Source organism: Cherax quadricarinatus, chromosome 82, assembly GCF_038502225.1.
Source record: "Cherax quadricarinatus isolate ZL_2023a chromosome 82, ASM3850222v1, whole genome shotgun sequence".
In the NCBI taxonomy this organism is placed as follows: domain Eukaryota; kingdom Metazoa; phylum Arthropoda; class Malacostraca; order Decapoda; family Parastacidae; genus Cherax; species Cherax quadricarinatus.
In genome coordinates, this window is record NC_091373.1 from 7117589 (window position 1) to 7135088 (window position 17500).

Consider the following 17500-nt stretch of genomic DNA (forward strand, 5'->3'; position numbering starts at 1 on the left):
TGTGTGTGTGTGTGTATGTATAGTCGCTGGGCTGTACAATCCATTAATCCTTCACTCATTCATACACAGAATACATACACACAGGTATTTATATGTAAATATACGTTAATATACGTATATCTAACCTAACCTAACCTAACCTAACCTAACCTAACCTAACCTAACCTAACCTAAACCTAACCGAGAATAAAAGAATTTTAAAAATTCAGTGGCGTTCTGACCGTGTAAAACAAAACGGAGCCCAGTTCGTGTGAAAGTTGCTGATCTGACTGAAGAACTGGCTGCCGTAATTGGGTAACATGATAAGGGAAAAAAATAGGGGAAATCAAATTGTTAGGCAGTATTCGGTTTTAAAAATGAGTTAAATACATACAAGAGAGGGTTAGGATGCCAATAACCCGCAACCTGGGAGACACGGGCGTATGACGACGTTTCGGTCCGACTCGGGCTTGTTCGAGTGGGTATTTGAGCTAAATATTTTAACGAGAATAAATGAGTTATCGTGACGGGCGTTTAAGTTAATGCAGGTGTTTAAGTTAACGTAGGTGTGTAAGTTAGCGTAGGAGTGTAGTTAACGCAGATATTTAAGTCAGCACAGGTTTTTAAACTAACGCAGTTATTTAAGTCGACGCAGATGATGAAGGCAGGTGTTTAACGCAGGTGTTCACCTTGTGTTGCAGATGACCAGGTGGAAGTGGGCTCGCCCGAGGACCGTTCAGAGAACACCGGAGACGATGACGAGGACGACGAGGACGATGACCTGGCCAGGTTCAGGTGTCTCCAGTGCGACAAGAATTTCACAGACTACGACGAGTAAGTTCAATAACCTTTCCTCTTCTTCTTGATCCGAGGAATTGGAGCTACATCCCCCCTTCCCCCCTTCCCCACACGTGTTCATTTAAAGGGCTAAACCCGTGTGTTTGTGTATTATTCAGCTCAAGGTTTCTGTTCAGCCAGTGTGATAATAAGATTTTTTTTTTTTTTTTTTTTTTTTTTTTTTTTTTTTGGGGGGGGGGGGGGGGAGGAACTGTGTGTCAGTGTTTTTTAAAATTTGGTAAATTTCCCCCCCCCCCCCAAAAAAAAAATCGGAGACAGAAGCATTCGTCAAATATTTTGCTTCGTAATATTTCACTGGTTATTAGAGATGTAGTCTTGTGTTTGTACACACACACACACACACACACACACAGATGCCAGCAGAGAGGAGGGTCCAGTAGCTGAGACACTCAAACATTCATATTTTTGAAGAAGATTCACATTCACTCATATACTAGGAGTCACAGACTCACCAGATATCTCTCTCTCCACAAACTCACCAGATCTCTCTGTCTACAGGCTGGACGACCATCTAGTGACGGCTCACGGCTTCGCCGCCGGTCAGTACCGTTGCGATTACTGCCCTAGAGCCTTCGCCTGGCGACCGAACCTCATCCAGCATAAGACGGTACACGGAGAGTACAAGCGGTACCCGTGTGAGAACTGCCCGCGGGTCTTCACCGACGCCATGGTGCTGCAGAAGCACATACGCAACCAACACGCGGGGGCTCGATCTCACGCATGCCCGGAGTGCGGGAAGACCTTCGCCACTAGCTCAGGACTCAAGCAACACACGCACATACACTCGTCCGTGAAGCCCTTCCAGTGCGAGGTGTGCTTCAAGGCGTACACGCAGTTCAGTAACCTGTGCCGCCACAAGCGCATGCACGCCGACTGTCGCCTACAGATCAAATGCACCAAGTGCGGACAGGCGTTCTCGACGGTGACGTCGCTGGCGAAGCACAAGAGATTCTGTGACACAGCGCCGTCATTGTCGTTGCCCCCAGGACCGCCCTCCATGCACGACAACAAGCAGTCTCATACCGGCTTGTCCATGAGCAACGTATCCTCCTCGCCACCTAATCCCTTCATGATGTATCCACGGCCACCACTGCCCCTTCTTCCGCCCTCGCTGCTCTCAGGATACCCTATGTTCCCTTCCTTGCCCTCCCTGGTGGGTGGACCCCAACACCCGCTTCTAACCTCATCTCTCCTCCTGCCCTTCCAGAATACCAGTTCCCGTGAGCAACCCTTCTCGATTCCTAAAGAGGAGAAGGAGTCTAACGACCTGGGTTGTCGCATGCAAATATCTCCCCGACCTGATTCCACAGAGTCTGCAAGCAGAGAACCCGCGTCTCTGCAGCCCCCGACCCGACTCTCTCCATCACACTCACCCAAACAAGCGTCGGTGTTCCCTATGAGAGAGTCGCCGCGCAGATCAGAGCCCAACGATGTTTCCGACGAACACAGGGAACTTCCAGAGTTCCGGAGGAGGACACCAGAGCCGCCGAAGAAGGAGGTGAGCGCAGAGTCAACTCGAGGACCTCCAGAGAGGAAAGAACAGCCTCTGGACTTGACCCTCAGGCGCAAAGAAGGCGAAAAAGACGAACTTTTTCTCGGCAGGTTTGATATCCTCTCCCACAGTAGCGATTCCATGGAAGAAAGGCTCCGCTCTCCAGCGCCTGCTGAGGTTAAGTCAGTAGAGGAGCCGAGACCTCGCCCCGACCACCCATTCCTGCGCATCAGTGAACTATTGAAGGATACCACAACCTCCTCCGCTGCACCACCTCCACCTCAGCCACCCTCGTTACTAGACACGCCGACTAAACTGCCACTGGCATATCCTCGACCTCTACACCCGGCAGCTCTCCTCGATATGTACCGCACTCTTGACCGCAGCTTAGACCGCAGTCCGTTAATACCTGGGGGAGGTCTGGCGGGCAGCCGCTACCCTATGCTGCCGCCCTACTTCCCTCCCACCAGCATGGCCGGTATGGGCCTCGGTCTCAACCGCACTACAGGTCTTGATATGCTGAAGGCTCATATGTCCAACGCTGGACGCCCATACGGGGACATCAGTCGCCCGTATGACCTGATGGCGTCTCACATGCCCCGCGCTAAAGATCGCTACTCCTGTAAGTTCTGCGGCAAAGTGTTCCCGCGGTCGGCCAACTTGACCCGTCACCTGCGGACTCACACAGGTGAGCAGCCCTACAAGTGTAAGTACTGCGAGCGTTCCTTCAGCATCTCGTCCAACTTGCAGCGTCACGTGCGTAATATACACAACAAGGAGAAGCCCTTCAAGTGTCCGCTGTGTGACCGCTGCTTCGGCCAGCAGACCAACCTCGACCGACACCTCAAGAAACACGAACTGGAAGGTCCCAACCCCCCGGACTCTCCAGAGGCTCCGGACTCCAGCAGCTCCACCGTCGACACGTCGACCAACTACTTCAGCGACGAGATTCGTTCTTTCGTCGACAAAGTGACGGATTCAACCACAGACGATGTTGTCGGAGACGATGAAGCGATGGACGAGGACATTGACAAGGACCATATCGACGTGACGACTTCGAATGAAGATGTGGTGAGCTCAGAGTGCACACCCAAGAGGGTACGAGTGGAGTAGCAGCACAATAACAAGAACAAGCTTGTTCTTCAGTGGTATCACGCCGCAAAAGCCAAATAAAGAGAGCCCAGGATACCCCCACTCATAGAGATGCAGGGGAGTGTAAATGTTTACCATTAACGATCCAGAAATAAACTCAAGCTAACCTCATTAATGGCTGACTGGGCCCTTACCTGTCAGGGTGATTAGCAGGACCCTCCCTGTCAGTGTAACTAGCAGGACCCTCCCTGTCAGTGTAACTAGCAGGGCCATTCCTGTCAGGATAACTGGACTTGCCTCTAACAGTGACTGGCTGTATATACTCCATGGTGGACGATGCAGCCTCTGCAGGCGACTATTGAAGGGGAGTTGTTTTTCCCAAAATACGAAAGGAATCCAAATTTCCTCTACGTTCAATTACAACCCAGTAAATCCCGGTTAATATATATATATATATATATATATATATATATATATATATATATATATATATATATATATATATATATATATATATATATATATATATATATATATATATATATATATAATTTGTCATCATCAGTAAAGAAATTATTTATTTGGACTGAAGAAAAATAAAGACAGACTCTCCAGTGTTTTCCTCAGTATAAAACTACAGAAAAAAAGTACCGAAATTAAAAGAAATTTTTAGCGTTAATGTTTCCGATTACCAAAGATCAAATCATATTTTTTTTCCGAGAAAAATAATAAAAGAAAAAAATGGAGGCTCCCAGCAATCCCCCAGGATGCATTTCTTCCCCCTCCTCCTCCTCCATCAAGACAAACCAAACAAAAACCAGAGTACTGATCAATCGTTTTTAAAAAACCCCCCCAAAAAAAAACAATAAAGAAGAGAAGGAAGAGAGAGAGAGAGAGAGAGAGAGGGGATAAAATTAAAAGTAAAAAAAAAAAAATGGGGGTTGGGGTCTCATTTTTCCAAAAAATGTTTTTAGGAAAGAAAATAATATATATATATACGGGGTTACCTCATTTTTTTTTTTAAATATGGTTGCCATGTCTGACCCTTTTTCCTGCCTATCGTAAGAGAGAGTTCCACCCCAGTAACACTGTAATAGTTGTGTGGAGACACTAGGTTTGAGTCGTGTGCAATGGACGAGTTCTTCTTTTGTTTCTAACCTCTATGGTAGTCTGCTATATGTAAATAACTCGTTGATATATTATATTTTGTTAATAAAAGATAATGAACTGTTATTGTGCCTTTTATTTTCTTTTTTTTTTTTCTTTTTTTTTTTTTGGGTGTGGGGAGGAAGGTTTGTATTTCTGTTGATTGTTACTTGGAGACGTTATTGTAACGTTCCTCTAACCTTCAGGAACAATCAGATGGATCACTCCCACCATAACTAACTTTCAACCATATTCAAGGCTACCATAACGACTTACCCTCAACCACAATTATCATTACCACAACTAACATTCAACCACAATCATCACTACCACAACTAACATTCAACCACAATCATCACTACCACAACTAACATTCTACCACATTCATCACTACCACAACTAATCTTCAACCACAATCATCACTACCACAATTAACCTTCAACCACAATCACTACCACAACTAACTTTCAACCACAATCATCACTACCACAACTAACATTCAACCACAATCATCACTACCACAACTAACCTTCAACTACAATCATCACTACCACAACTAACATTCAACCACAATCATCACTACCACAACTAACATTCTACCATATTCATCACTACCACAACTAACCTTCAACCACAATCATCACTACCACAACTAACCTTCAACCACAATCATCACTACCACAACTAACATTCAACCACAATCATCACTACCACAACTAACATTCAACCACAATCATCACTACCACAACTAACATTCAACCACAATCATCACTACCACAACTAACATTCAACCACAATCATCACTACCACAACTAACATTCAACCACAATCATCACTACCACAACTAACATTCAACCACAATCATCACTACCACAACTAACATTCAACCACAATCATCACTACCATAACTAATCCTCAATCACAACCTCCACCCCAACCATACTCCCCATCCCCCCACCACCTAACCTTCACATCTCATCATATCTCACGGCCTGGTCTTGGACCAGGCCGGGGGGGCGTTGACCCCCTAAACACTCTCCAGGTATACTCAGTTATCAATTACTCCTACCAACGCCACCCTTCATCTACAACCCCATCACCTACTCACCCTCAACCCCCATCACCCATCACTTATACTTACCCATTTCTTAGCTGTGGTATGGTAGATACTCTGAGGAATATATTCTCCGTCAGCGAGGCGACGCTGAGCTATCAACGCCTCAAAGCTAATCTATCAATGCCTCAACGCTAATCTATCAACGGTTCAACGCTAATCTATCAACGCTTCAACGCTAATCTATCAACGCCTCAACGCTTATCTATCAGTGCCTCAACGCTAGTCTATCAACGCCTCAACGCTAATCTATCAACTGTTCAACGCTAATCTATCAACGGTTCAACGCTAATCTATCAACTGTTCAACGCTGATCTATCAACGGTTCAACGCTAATCTATCAACGGTTCAACGCTAATCTATCAACGCTTCAACGCTAATCTATCAACGCCTCAACGCTTATCTATCAGTACCTCAACGCTAGTCTATCAACGCCTCAACGCTAATCTATCAACTGTTCAACGCTAATCTATCAACGGTTCAACGCTGATCTATCAACGCCTCTCGATATAATTTAACTAGGATATGAAAACCAATAAATTCACTTGTAAAATAAACTGAATTCAATACATTAAGATGTGTATATGCACCTCTCGGTGTATGTTCTATGTATATACACCGAGAGGTGCATATCTCTCCGTGAATATACGCTGACAGGTGTATATCGCAGTAGTAGTAGTAGTGGTAATAGTAGTATTAGTAGTAGCAGCAGTAGTTGTAGTAGTAGTAGAGGCGGTAATAGTAGTAATAGTGGTAGTAGTAGTGGTAATAGTAGTAGTAGTAATAGTAGTAGTAGTAGTAGTGATAATAGTAGTAGTAGTAGTAGTAGTGGTGGTAATAGTAGTAGTAGTAGTAGTAGTAGTAGTAGTAGTAGTAGTGGTAATAGTAGTAGTAGTAGTAGTAGTAGTAATAGTAGTAGTAGTGGTGGTAATAGTAGTAGTAGTAGTAATAGTAGTAGCAGTCGTAGTAACGTAATCCAGGCAACAAACACCTTGGCTGCTATCACTGTCTTAAGAAAGATAGCAGGGAGGATTACTGTAGTTTGAAATAACGTTGAGACAGATAACGAGAAAGCTCCCGCTATCACTCCTTAGTCACTTCTCAAGGTGATGGCAGAGAGACACTTAGAGATAATGAATAAGAAGAGAAAGAATGGAATAAGATACATTGTTTATATTCTCTAGTGAGATATACGCTACAGATTTATGTTTTCAGAGTGATGGCAGCTCCAGAAGCAGTAAAAAAGACTGTTTCAGAGTGATGGCATCTCTAGAAACAGTAAAAACTTTTCAAGGAAGGCTACTGGTGAGGTGTGTAAGGGTCGTGACGGTTCGAGAAGCCGTATACATCCGTAAAGAATGAAGTGAGTTGTTGATGTTGTGTGTCAAGGTCTATACGGCTCCAGGAGCTGTACAGACCCTTCAACACTATTATTGTTTTTTTTTGTTGTGCTTAATGGTGGCAGGAACTCGGGCAGTCGCATAACCCCCTTAGAGGAGAGTAAGTACAAAAAAAAAAACTTCTGTTAGTTTACAGACAGTGGTTCGACAACAACACACCCTCAACGAGTCATCACCACCACAACAACACACCAGCAGCAGCCAGCAGCCAGCAGCCAGCAGCCAAGCCGCCAGCAGCCAGGTAGCCAGCAGCCAGGTAGCCAGAAGCCAGCAGTCAGGCAGCCAGCAGCCAGCAGCCAGGTAGCCAGTAGCCAGGTAGCCAGCAGCCAGGCAACCAGCAGCCAGGCAGCCAGCAACCAGCTATGACAACATGGTACAACAGCTGATTTGTGTCATAATGGCAGATGTTGAATGAGTCAACTCAATTTTCCTAACATTCCAGGATAAATATTTGAGAGGCATTTTTGTCATACGCCATAAAAGCCATTCTATGTTTTTTTTTGACTCGATTTGGAAAATCTTCACAGCTGGAGAAACAGTATGAATGCTTGTGTGTAGTTGACTATTCGAAATTGGATACGAATAGTTACGAAAATAGAAATTTGAGGTCAAATTGATACGTCTTTCCTCTGGTTTCATCTACCAATTACATCTAAAATATATATATATCTTTTATATAGGCTGTTTTGTACTGCTTCTTTGGTAATTAAAGATGATTATGTCATTGTTCTTATGTCATTGTTTCAACGCTGTTTTATGACTTTCTACGTCGTTATCGTGTTTCCTCTCTCTCACCGTCATCTAAAATGACTCGCTCTACCTTCAGTATTTTTCCTCGTCATTTTTTTTTTATGAAAAATATTTTATTTATGTCTGGGAATTTTCCATAGTCCTTGTTCCAGTTAGTTTGTTCCATTCTTTTGTTCCATTCTTTTGTTCCACTTTTCTTGATAATATCTTACAACATAATTCTTGATTTCGTTATTAATATACTGTACCTGGAGGTTACCTGGAGGTTATTCCGGGGATCAACGCCCCCGCGGCCCGGTCCATGACCAGGCCTCCCGATGGATCAGGGCCTGATCAACTAGGCTGTTACTGCTGGCCGCACGCAGTCCGACGTACGAGCCACAGCCCGGCTGATCCGGTGATTTTTTTTTACTCTCCGAGTCTTATTAACCACACCGTGTATCTTGTACGCTCTGAACATGTTCCCCCCGAGTCTCGTTAAATACACCGTGTATCTTGTACGTTCTAAACATGTTCCCCCCGAGTCTCGTTAACTACACCGTGTATCATGTGCATTCTAAACATGTTCCCCCCGAGTCTCGTTAACTACACCGTGTATTTTGTACGTTCTGAACATGTTCCCCCCGAGTCTCGTTAACTACACCGTGTATCTTGTACGTTCTGAACATGTTCCCCCCGAGTCTCGTTAACTACACCGTGTATCTTGTACGTTCTGAACGTGTTCCCCCCTAGTCTTCGCTTCACCACAGTAGTGAGTTTCACTTCTTTTTTAAAGGTAATTCATGTCATTTGACTCACGAACTTACGTGGAGTCACGTCAGAGATGTGAGCTCAAGAGTTCCAGATTTCTGGTTAGTAGACTTGTGATATATTGTAATCCACTACCTCCATTACCACCATCCTCACTACCACCATCCACCACAACTACCACCATCCACCACCACTACCACCATCCACCACCACTACCACCATCCACCACCACTACCCCCACTACCACCATCCGCACTGCTACCATCCCCACCACTACCCCCACCACTACCCCCACCACTACCCCCACTACCACCATCCCATTACCACCATCCACCACCACTACCACCATCCCCACTACCACCATCCACCACCACTACCCCCACTACCATCATCCTCACTACTACCATCCCCACTACTACCATCCCCACTACCACCATCCCCACTACCACCATCCACCACCACTACCACCATCCACCACCACTACCATCACTGCCACCATCCTCGCTACTACCATCCCCACTACCACCATCCCCACTACCACCATCCACCACCACTACCACCATCACTACCATCATCCCCATTACCACCATCCACCACCACTACCACCACTACCACCATCCACCACCACTACCATCACTGCCACCATCTACCACCATCTACCACCACTACCACCATCCACCACCATCCGCCACCACTACCACTACCACCATCCACCACCACTACCACCATCCACCACCACTACCACCATCCACCACCACTACCACCATCCACCACCACTACCACCATCCACCACCACTACCACCATCCACCACCTCGACCACCATCCACCACTACCACCATCCACCACCACTACCACCATCCACCACCACTACCACCATCCACCACCATCTACCACCACTACCACCATCCACCACCACTACCACCATCCACCACCACTACCACCATCCACCACCACTACCACCATCCACCACCACTACCACCATCTACCACCACTACCACCATCCACCGCCACTACCATCTACCACCACTACCACCATCCACCACCACTACCACCACTACCACCATCTACCACCACTACCACCACTACCACCACTACCACCATCCACCACCACTACCACCACTACCACCACTACCACCATCTACCACCATTACCACCATCCACCGCCACTACCATCTACCACCACTACCACCATCTACCACCACTACCACCACTACCACCATCCACCACCACTACCACCACTACCACCACTACCACCATCTACCACCATTACCACCATCCACCGCCACTACCATCTACCACCACTACCACCATCTACCACCACTACCACCACTACCACCATCCACCACCACTACCACCACTATCACCATCTACCACCACTACCACCATCCACCACCACTACCACCACTACCACCATCTACCACCACTACCACCATCCACCGCCACTACCATCTACCACCACTACCACCATCCACCACCACTACCACCACTACCACCATCCACCACCACTACCACCACTACCACCACTACCACCATCCACCACCACTACCACCACTACCACCATCTACCACCACTACCACCATCCACCACCACTACCACCACTATCACCATCTACCACCACTACCACCACTACCACCATCCACCACCACTACCACCACTACCACCATCCACCACCACTACCACCACTACCACCACTACCACCATCCACCACCACTACCACCACTACCACCATCTACCACCACTACCACCATCCACCACCACTACCACCACTACCACCATCCACCACCACTACCACCACTATCACCATCTACCACCACTACCACCATCCACCACCACTACCACCACTACCACCATCCACCACCACTACCACCACTACCACCACTACCACCATCCACCACCACTACCACCACTACCACCATCTACCACCACTACCACCATCTACCACCACTACCACCACTACCACCATCCACCACCACTACCACCACTACCACCATCTACCACCACTACCACCATCTACCACCACTACCACCATCCACCACCACTACCACCACTACCACCATCCACCACCACTACCACCACTACCACCATCCACCACCACTACCACCACTACCACCATCCACCACCACTACCACCACTACCACCATCTACCACCACTACCACCATCCACCACCACTACCACCACTACCACCATCCACCACCACTACCACCACTACCACCATCCACCACCACTACCACCACTACCACCACTACCACCATCTACCACCACTACCACCATCCACCACCACTACCACCACTACCACCATCCACCACCACTACCACCACTACCACCATCCACCACCACTACCACCACTACCACCATCCACCACCACTACCACCACTACCACCATCCACCACCACTACCACCACTACCACCATCCACCACCACTACCACCACTACCACCATCCACCACCACTACCACCACTACCACCATCCACCACCACTACCACCACTACCACCATCTACCACCACTACCACCACTACCACCACTACCACCACTACCACCACTACCACCACTACCACCACTACCACCACTACCACCACTACCACCACTACCACCATCTACCACCACTACCACCACTACCACCACTACCACCACTACCACCACTACCACCATCCACCACCACTACCACCACTACCACCATCTACCACCACTACCACCATCCACCGCCAGTATAACAATGAGTTGTTTCCCTAACACAGAGGCCAACCGGAATGTGACCCGGAACTAATGTCACATAAGAAACGCTTTCGTTTCTGTCCTTTCTCGTCTTCTTTCCCTTATCTCTCTCTCTCTCTCTCTCTCTCTCTCTCTCTCTCTCTCTCTCTCTCTCTCTCACACACACACACACACACACACACACACACACACACACACACACACACACACACATTCACGCAGGACTCATACATTGCCTTAAGAAGAGGTACGATAAAGCTCTTGAAGCAGGGAGCGAGTGAACCTAATAGCGACCAGCGAAAAGGCGGGGCCAGAAGCTGTGACTCGACCCCTGCAGCCACAGACAGGAAATTACACACACACACACACACACACACACACACACACACACACACACACACACACACACACACACACACACACACACACACACACATTAGCTTCACTGTCATACACAATTAGCTTTTAATTTCCCGGCTTGCCTTAAAGCACCAAGGGTGACTTGAAAGGTCAGGTAAGCCAGGGTTAACAGTGGCTTTGTAAAGCCGGCAAGTGGCTGTAAAGAGGGATACAGAACCTTTATAAAGGGTAGATATAAAGTAGATATAAGACCTTTATAAAGCGTAAGGACTGTCATAAAGACGGATAGATTGATCACATCGACTCCAAACTGAGGGACGGATTACCTCAAACTCCTTCTTAAATCAACTTTTTCCTTTTGGACTAAGGAAGTCACTGGTTTGGCAAAACATTTCTACAATGAAGATGTCGAAATATCGCACATGTGTCTAATTTATCAATAGATGTCTCGCCCCCGGAACTTCCCCAGTACTTGGCCTAAACCCCTAGCAACTTTCTCCGTCTACTGCCCCATAGGGCACTTCCTGGTTGGGGCATCAGAAACAAGCTTACACATAGGGCATATTCCTATGCCACTACAGTATAGGTAATGTCTCCCTTCCCTCCCTCCAGGTCACCTCTACCCTCCAGGTCACCCACCAGGTAACCGGGCAGGTAGTAGGAAAACAATTAGAAACAAGCAGGTCAGGTGCGATTTTATGCTTGTAACTCCTCAGGAGAGTCTGGCAAAGTCCCCAGTGGAGTCTAGTCCTCAGGAGAGTCTGGCAAAGTCCCCAGTGGAGTCTAGTCCTCAGGAGAGTCTGGCAAAGTCCCCAGTGGAGTCTAGTCCTCAGGAGAGTCTGGCAAAGTCCCCAGTAGAGTCTAGTCCTCAGGAGAGTCTGGCAAAGTCCCCAGTGGAGTCTAGTCCTCAGGAGAGCCTGGCAAAGTCCCCAGTGGAGTCTAGTCCTCAGGAGAGTCTGGCAAAGTCTGGAGTCTAGTCCTCAGGAGTCCAAAGTCCCCAGTGGAGTCTAGTCCTCAGGAGAGTCTGGCAAAGTCCCCAGTGGAGTCTAGTCCTCAGGAGAGTCTGGCAAAGTCCCCAGTGGAGTCTAGTCCTCAGGAGAGTCTGGCAAAGTCCTCAGTGGAGTCTAGTCCTCAGGAGAATCTGGCAAAGTCCCCAGTGGAGTCTAGAGTCTAGTCCTCAGGAGAGTCTGGCAAAGTCCCCAGTGGAGTCTAGTCCTCAGGAGAGTCTGGCAAAGTCCCCAGTGGAGTCTAGTCCTCAGGAGAGTCTGGCAAAGTCCCCAGTGGAGTCTAGTCCTCAGGAGAGTCTGGCAAAGTCCCCAGTGGAGTCTAGTCCTCAGGAGAGTCTGGCAAAGTCTGGCAAAGTCCCCAGTGGAGTCTAGTCCTCAGGAGAGTCTGGCAAAGTCCCCAGTGGAGTCTAGTCCTCAGGAGAGTCTGGCAAAGTCCCCAGTGGAGTCTAGTCCTCAGGAGAGTCTGGCAAAGTCCCCAGTGGAGTCTAGTCCTCAGGAGAGTCTGGCAAAGTCCCCAGTGGAGTCTAGTCCTCAGGAGAGTCTGGCAAAGTCCCCAGTGGAGTCTAGTCCTCAGGAGAGTCTGGCAAAGTCCCCAGTGGAGTCTAGTCCTCAGGAGAGTCTGGCAAAGTCCCCAGTGGAGTCTAGTCCTCAGGAGAGTCTGGCAAAGTCCCCAGTGGAGTCTAGTCCTCAGGAGAATCTGGCCCCCAGTGGAGTCTAGTCCTCAGGAGAGTCTGGCAAAGTCCCCAGTGGAGTCTAGTCCTCAGGAGAGTCTGGCAAAGTCCCCAGTGGAGTCTAGTCCTCAGGAGAGTCTGGCAAAGTCCCCAGTGGAGTCTAGTCCTCAGGAGAGTCTGGCAAAGTCCCCAGTGGAGTCTAGTCCTCAGGAGAGTCTGGCAAAGTCCCCAGTGGAGTCTAGTCCTCAGGAGAATCTGGCAAAGTCCCCAGTGGAGTCTAGTCCTCAGGAGAGTCTGGCAAAGTTCCCAGTGGAGTCTAGTCCTCAGGAGAGTCTGGCAAAGTCCCCAGTGGAGTCTAGTCCTCAGGAGAGTCTGGCAAAGTCCCCAGTGGAGTCTAGTCCTCAGGAGAATCTGGCAAAGTCCCCAGTGGAGTCTAGTCCTCAGGAGAGTCTGGCAAAGTCTGGCAAAGTCCCCAGTGGAGTCTAGTCCTCAGGAGAGTCTGGCAAAGTCTGGCAAAGTCCCCAGTGGAGTCTAGTCCTCAGGAGAGTCTGGCAAAGTCCCCAGTGGAGTCTAGTCCTCAGGAGAGTCTGGCAAAGTCCCCAGTGGAGTCTAGTCCTCAGGAGAGTCTGGCAAAGTCCCCAGTGGAGTCTAGTCCTCAGGAGAGTCTGGCAAAGTCCCCAGTGGAGTCTAGTCCTCAGGAGAATCTGGCAAAGTCCCCAGTGGAGTCTAGTCCTCAGGAGAGTCTGGCAAAGTCGCAAGTGGAGTCTAAAGTCCCCAGTGGAGTCTAGTCCTCAGGAGAGTCTGGCAAAGTCCCCAGTGGAGTCTAGTCCTCAGGAGAGTCTGGAGTCAAAGTCCCCCCAGTGGAGTCTAGTCCTCAGGAGAAAAGTCTGGCAAAGTCCCCAGTGGAGTCTAGTCCTCAGGAGAGTCTGGCAAAGTCCCCAGTGGAGTCTAGTCCTCAGGAGAGTCTGGCAAAGTCCCCAGTGGAGTCTAGTCCTCAGGAGAATCTGGCAAAGTCCCCAGTGGAGTCTAGTCCTCAGGAGAGTCTGGCAAAGTCCCCAGTGGAGTCTAGTCCTCAGGAGAATCTGGCAAAGTCCCCAGTGGAGTCTAGTCCTCAGGAGAGTCTGGCAAAGTCCCCAGTGGAGTCTAGTCCTCAGGAGAGTCTGGCAAAGTCCCCAGTGGAGTCTAGTCCTCAGGAGAGTCTGGCAAAGTCCCCAGTGGAGTCTAGTCCTCAGGAGAATCTGGCAAAGTCCCCAGTGGAGTCTAGTCCTCAGGAGAGTCTGGCAAAGTCCCCAGCGGAGTCTAGTCCTCAGGAGAGTCTGGGGTAGTCCCTAACTGCGATGGTATCTTTATCAGTTCAATACAGATACAATTTGAAGGTGATGAGACTGGAGACAATGGGAGTCGAGGTGATCAGTCCCACAACATTGTTACCTAAGCTTTCCACACCTTCGAATAACCACTGTGTTCAATTGATAAAGCCACTGACGGGCGAAACGTCTTCAGAATCAAGACACCCAGGTGTCGCACACGTCTCGTAGTTTCTCTGCTTTCTCCGTGATAGTAAGTTTTGCTTATATTAAAGCAAGATTCACTGATACTCCTCTCTGACCCCTAACAAAGGTTACGTAAGATTCGTCAGGAAACAGGACAGGTGTTTCCTGACGCGGGTCTTAGTCATATGATGACCCGCAGCTGGAGCTCTTGGTCATCTGGCCAAGACCTTCCACCGGCTTACCCCTTCACCACACTTTACAAATTATATTTCTAATTATTGCCATTTGTTTTCTATTACTCAACCCTTCTTAAGTGTTCTAAACTCTTCTAAAGGTGTCCCACGGTATCCTGTTTATATCTAGCGTCCTTGTAGTGGGTCCCTAGCATCCCAAGTGTCTTGAAGGGCGTCCTAAGAGTCCTTTAGACTGTTTCTAGGACCTGAAATCAACTGTTATTGGGATTTGGCTATCTTCTAGGGTGTCTAGATGCTCTGTTATTTCGAAGTGGATGTTGTCAGCTCTTTTAAAGCGCCTCTATATTCAGTCATCTATATTATAAAGCTCCTCTATACATAGTCAGCTTTCTTATGAAAACTACACTATGTATAGTGTTCATAAATATATCCAAAATTTTCGAGAAATTGAGGTATATATAAGGGCTTTATAAGGTATCTGATTGTATATAGAAGGGCTATATAAGAGTTTCGACTGTATGTAGAGGAACTACGCAAGAGAGTTGACTTTATTATGGGTTTCAAATGCTTGAGAGTGGTAATTTGGGTATCGACTAGGTGCTACAGGATGTGAGGATGTTTAGTCTTGGAGGATGTCAGGATATCTTGGGCTATGCGTGAGGATGTTTAAGGTTTCACCTCGCCTCACCTCACCTCGCCTCACCTCACCTCGCCTCACCTCAGAAACACTCCGGGAAGGATGGTGTATTAGACATGCCCACTTACTGGAATATATTAGTGGGTACCCACACACACACACACACACACACACACACACACACACACACACACACACACACCTGGAAGGCAGGTAATGCAGCCCCAATATTTAATAAGAGGAGACAGACAGAAGCATTAGACTACAGACCAGTGTCAGTGACATGAGTGTACCACGGTGGTTAAAAGAGTACCTTAGGGGGAAGGAGACGAAGAGTGATTGTCCGAGAGGAGTTGTCAGAATGGGAAATTGTAACAAGTGGAATTCCGCATGGATCGTTATTAGAACCACTAGTGTTTCTGGTATATATAAATGTCTTACCAGATGAGAAAGAGTAGACCCATTACAGTCGATTCTTCATTTAATATCACATATCTGAAAGCTTCTCCCAAGAAACCCGTAAGTCTTAATCCCTTTCTTGGTTTACTTGCTTAAGTCTTGTAAACAAGTCCTTCCTGTAGCTTGATCTTGTAGTAGCCAGACTTAGACTTGGTTACAAGTACTTCTGACAGTCTGATGTTGTAGTAGCCAGACTTAGACTTGGTTACAAGTACTTCTGACAGTCTGATGTTGTAGTAGCCAGACTAAGGCTTGGTTACAAGTACTTCTGACAGTCTGATGTTGTAGTAGCCGGACTTATACTTGGTTACAAGTACTTCTGACAGTCTAATGTTGTAGTAGCCAGACTTAGGCTTGGTTACAAGTACTTCTGACAGTCTGATGTTGTAGTAGCCAGACTTAGACTTGGTTACAAGTACTTCTGACAGTCTGATGTTGTAGTAGCCAGACTTAGACTTGGTTACAAGTACTTCTGACAATCTGATGTTGTAGTAGCCAGACTTAGACTTGGTTACAAGTACTTCTGACAGTCTGATGTTGTAGTAGCCAGACTTAGACTTGGTTACAAGTACTTCTGACAGTCTGATGTTGTAGTAGCCAGACTTAGGCTTGGTTACAAGTACTTCTGACAGTCTGATGTTGTAGTAGCCAGACTTAGGATTGGTTACAAGTACTTCTGACAGTCTGATGTTGTAGTAGCCAGACTTAGGATTGGTTACAAGTACTTCTGACAGTCTGATGTTGTAGTAGCCAGACTTAGGCTTGGTTACAAGTACTTCTGGCAGTCTGATGTTGTAGTAGCCAGACTTAGGCTTGGTTACAAGTACTTCTGACAGTCTGATGTTGTAGTAGCCAGACTTAGGCTTGGTTACAAGTACTTCTGACAGTCTGATGTTGTAGTAGCCAGACTTAGACTTGGTTACAAGTACTTCTGACAGTCTGATGTTGTAGTAGCCAGACTAAGGCTTGGTTACCAGTACTTCTGACAGTCTGATGTTGTAGTAGCTAGACTTAGACTTGGTTACTAGTACTTCTGACAGTCTGATGTTGTAGTAGCCAGACTTAGGATTGGTTACAAGTACTTCTGACAGTCTGATGTTGTAGTAGCCAGACTTAGGATTGGTTACAAGTACTTCTGGAAGACTGAAAGACACACATTTAATAATCAAACTGTCTTGAACTCTAGGTGCTTCAATGTCCACTTATTGAGGAATGTAGAGATAAACAGTATAATAACTTATGTGGTATGTTAAGATATCTTACTAATGAAAATAAGATATTAAATATATTAAGGAAATGTTCTAAATTTGCCACTACAATGGCAAAATCTAAATCTAATCGCCTGGAGAGAGTACATTCTTTGTACTGTACTTGAGTCGTTCC

At 47.3% G+C, this 17500-nt stretch overlaps 1 protein-coding gene across 1 annotated transcript in view; it reads left to right on the forward strand.

The window, feature by feature from the left end:
• LOC128702895 (transcription factor hamlet) overlaps window positions 1-4654 on the forward strand; it is a 110369-nt gene extending 105715 nt beyond the window's left edge. The window contains exons 5-6 of the mRNA XM_070102581.1: window positions 681-813; window positions 1336-4654. Of these exons, the coding sequence (XP_069958682.1) occupies window positions 681-813; window positions 1336-3442 (2240 nt within the window). The 3' untranslated portion in view covers window positions 3443-4654. The remainder of the gene's footprint in view (window positions 1-680; window positions 814-1335) is intronic.
• Window positions 4655-17500: the final 12846 nt, after the last annotated feature.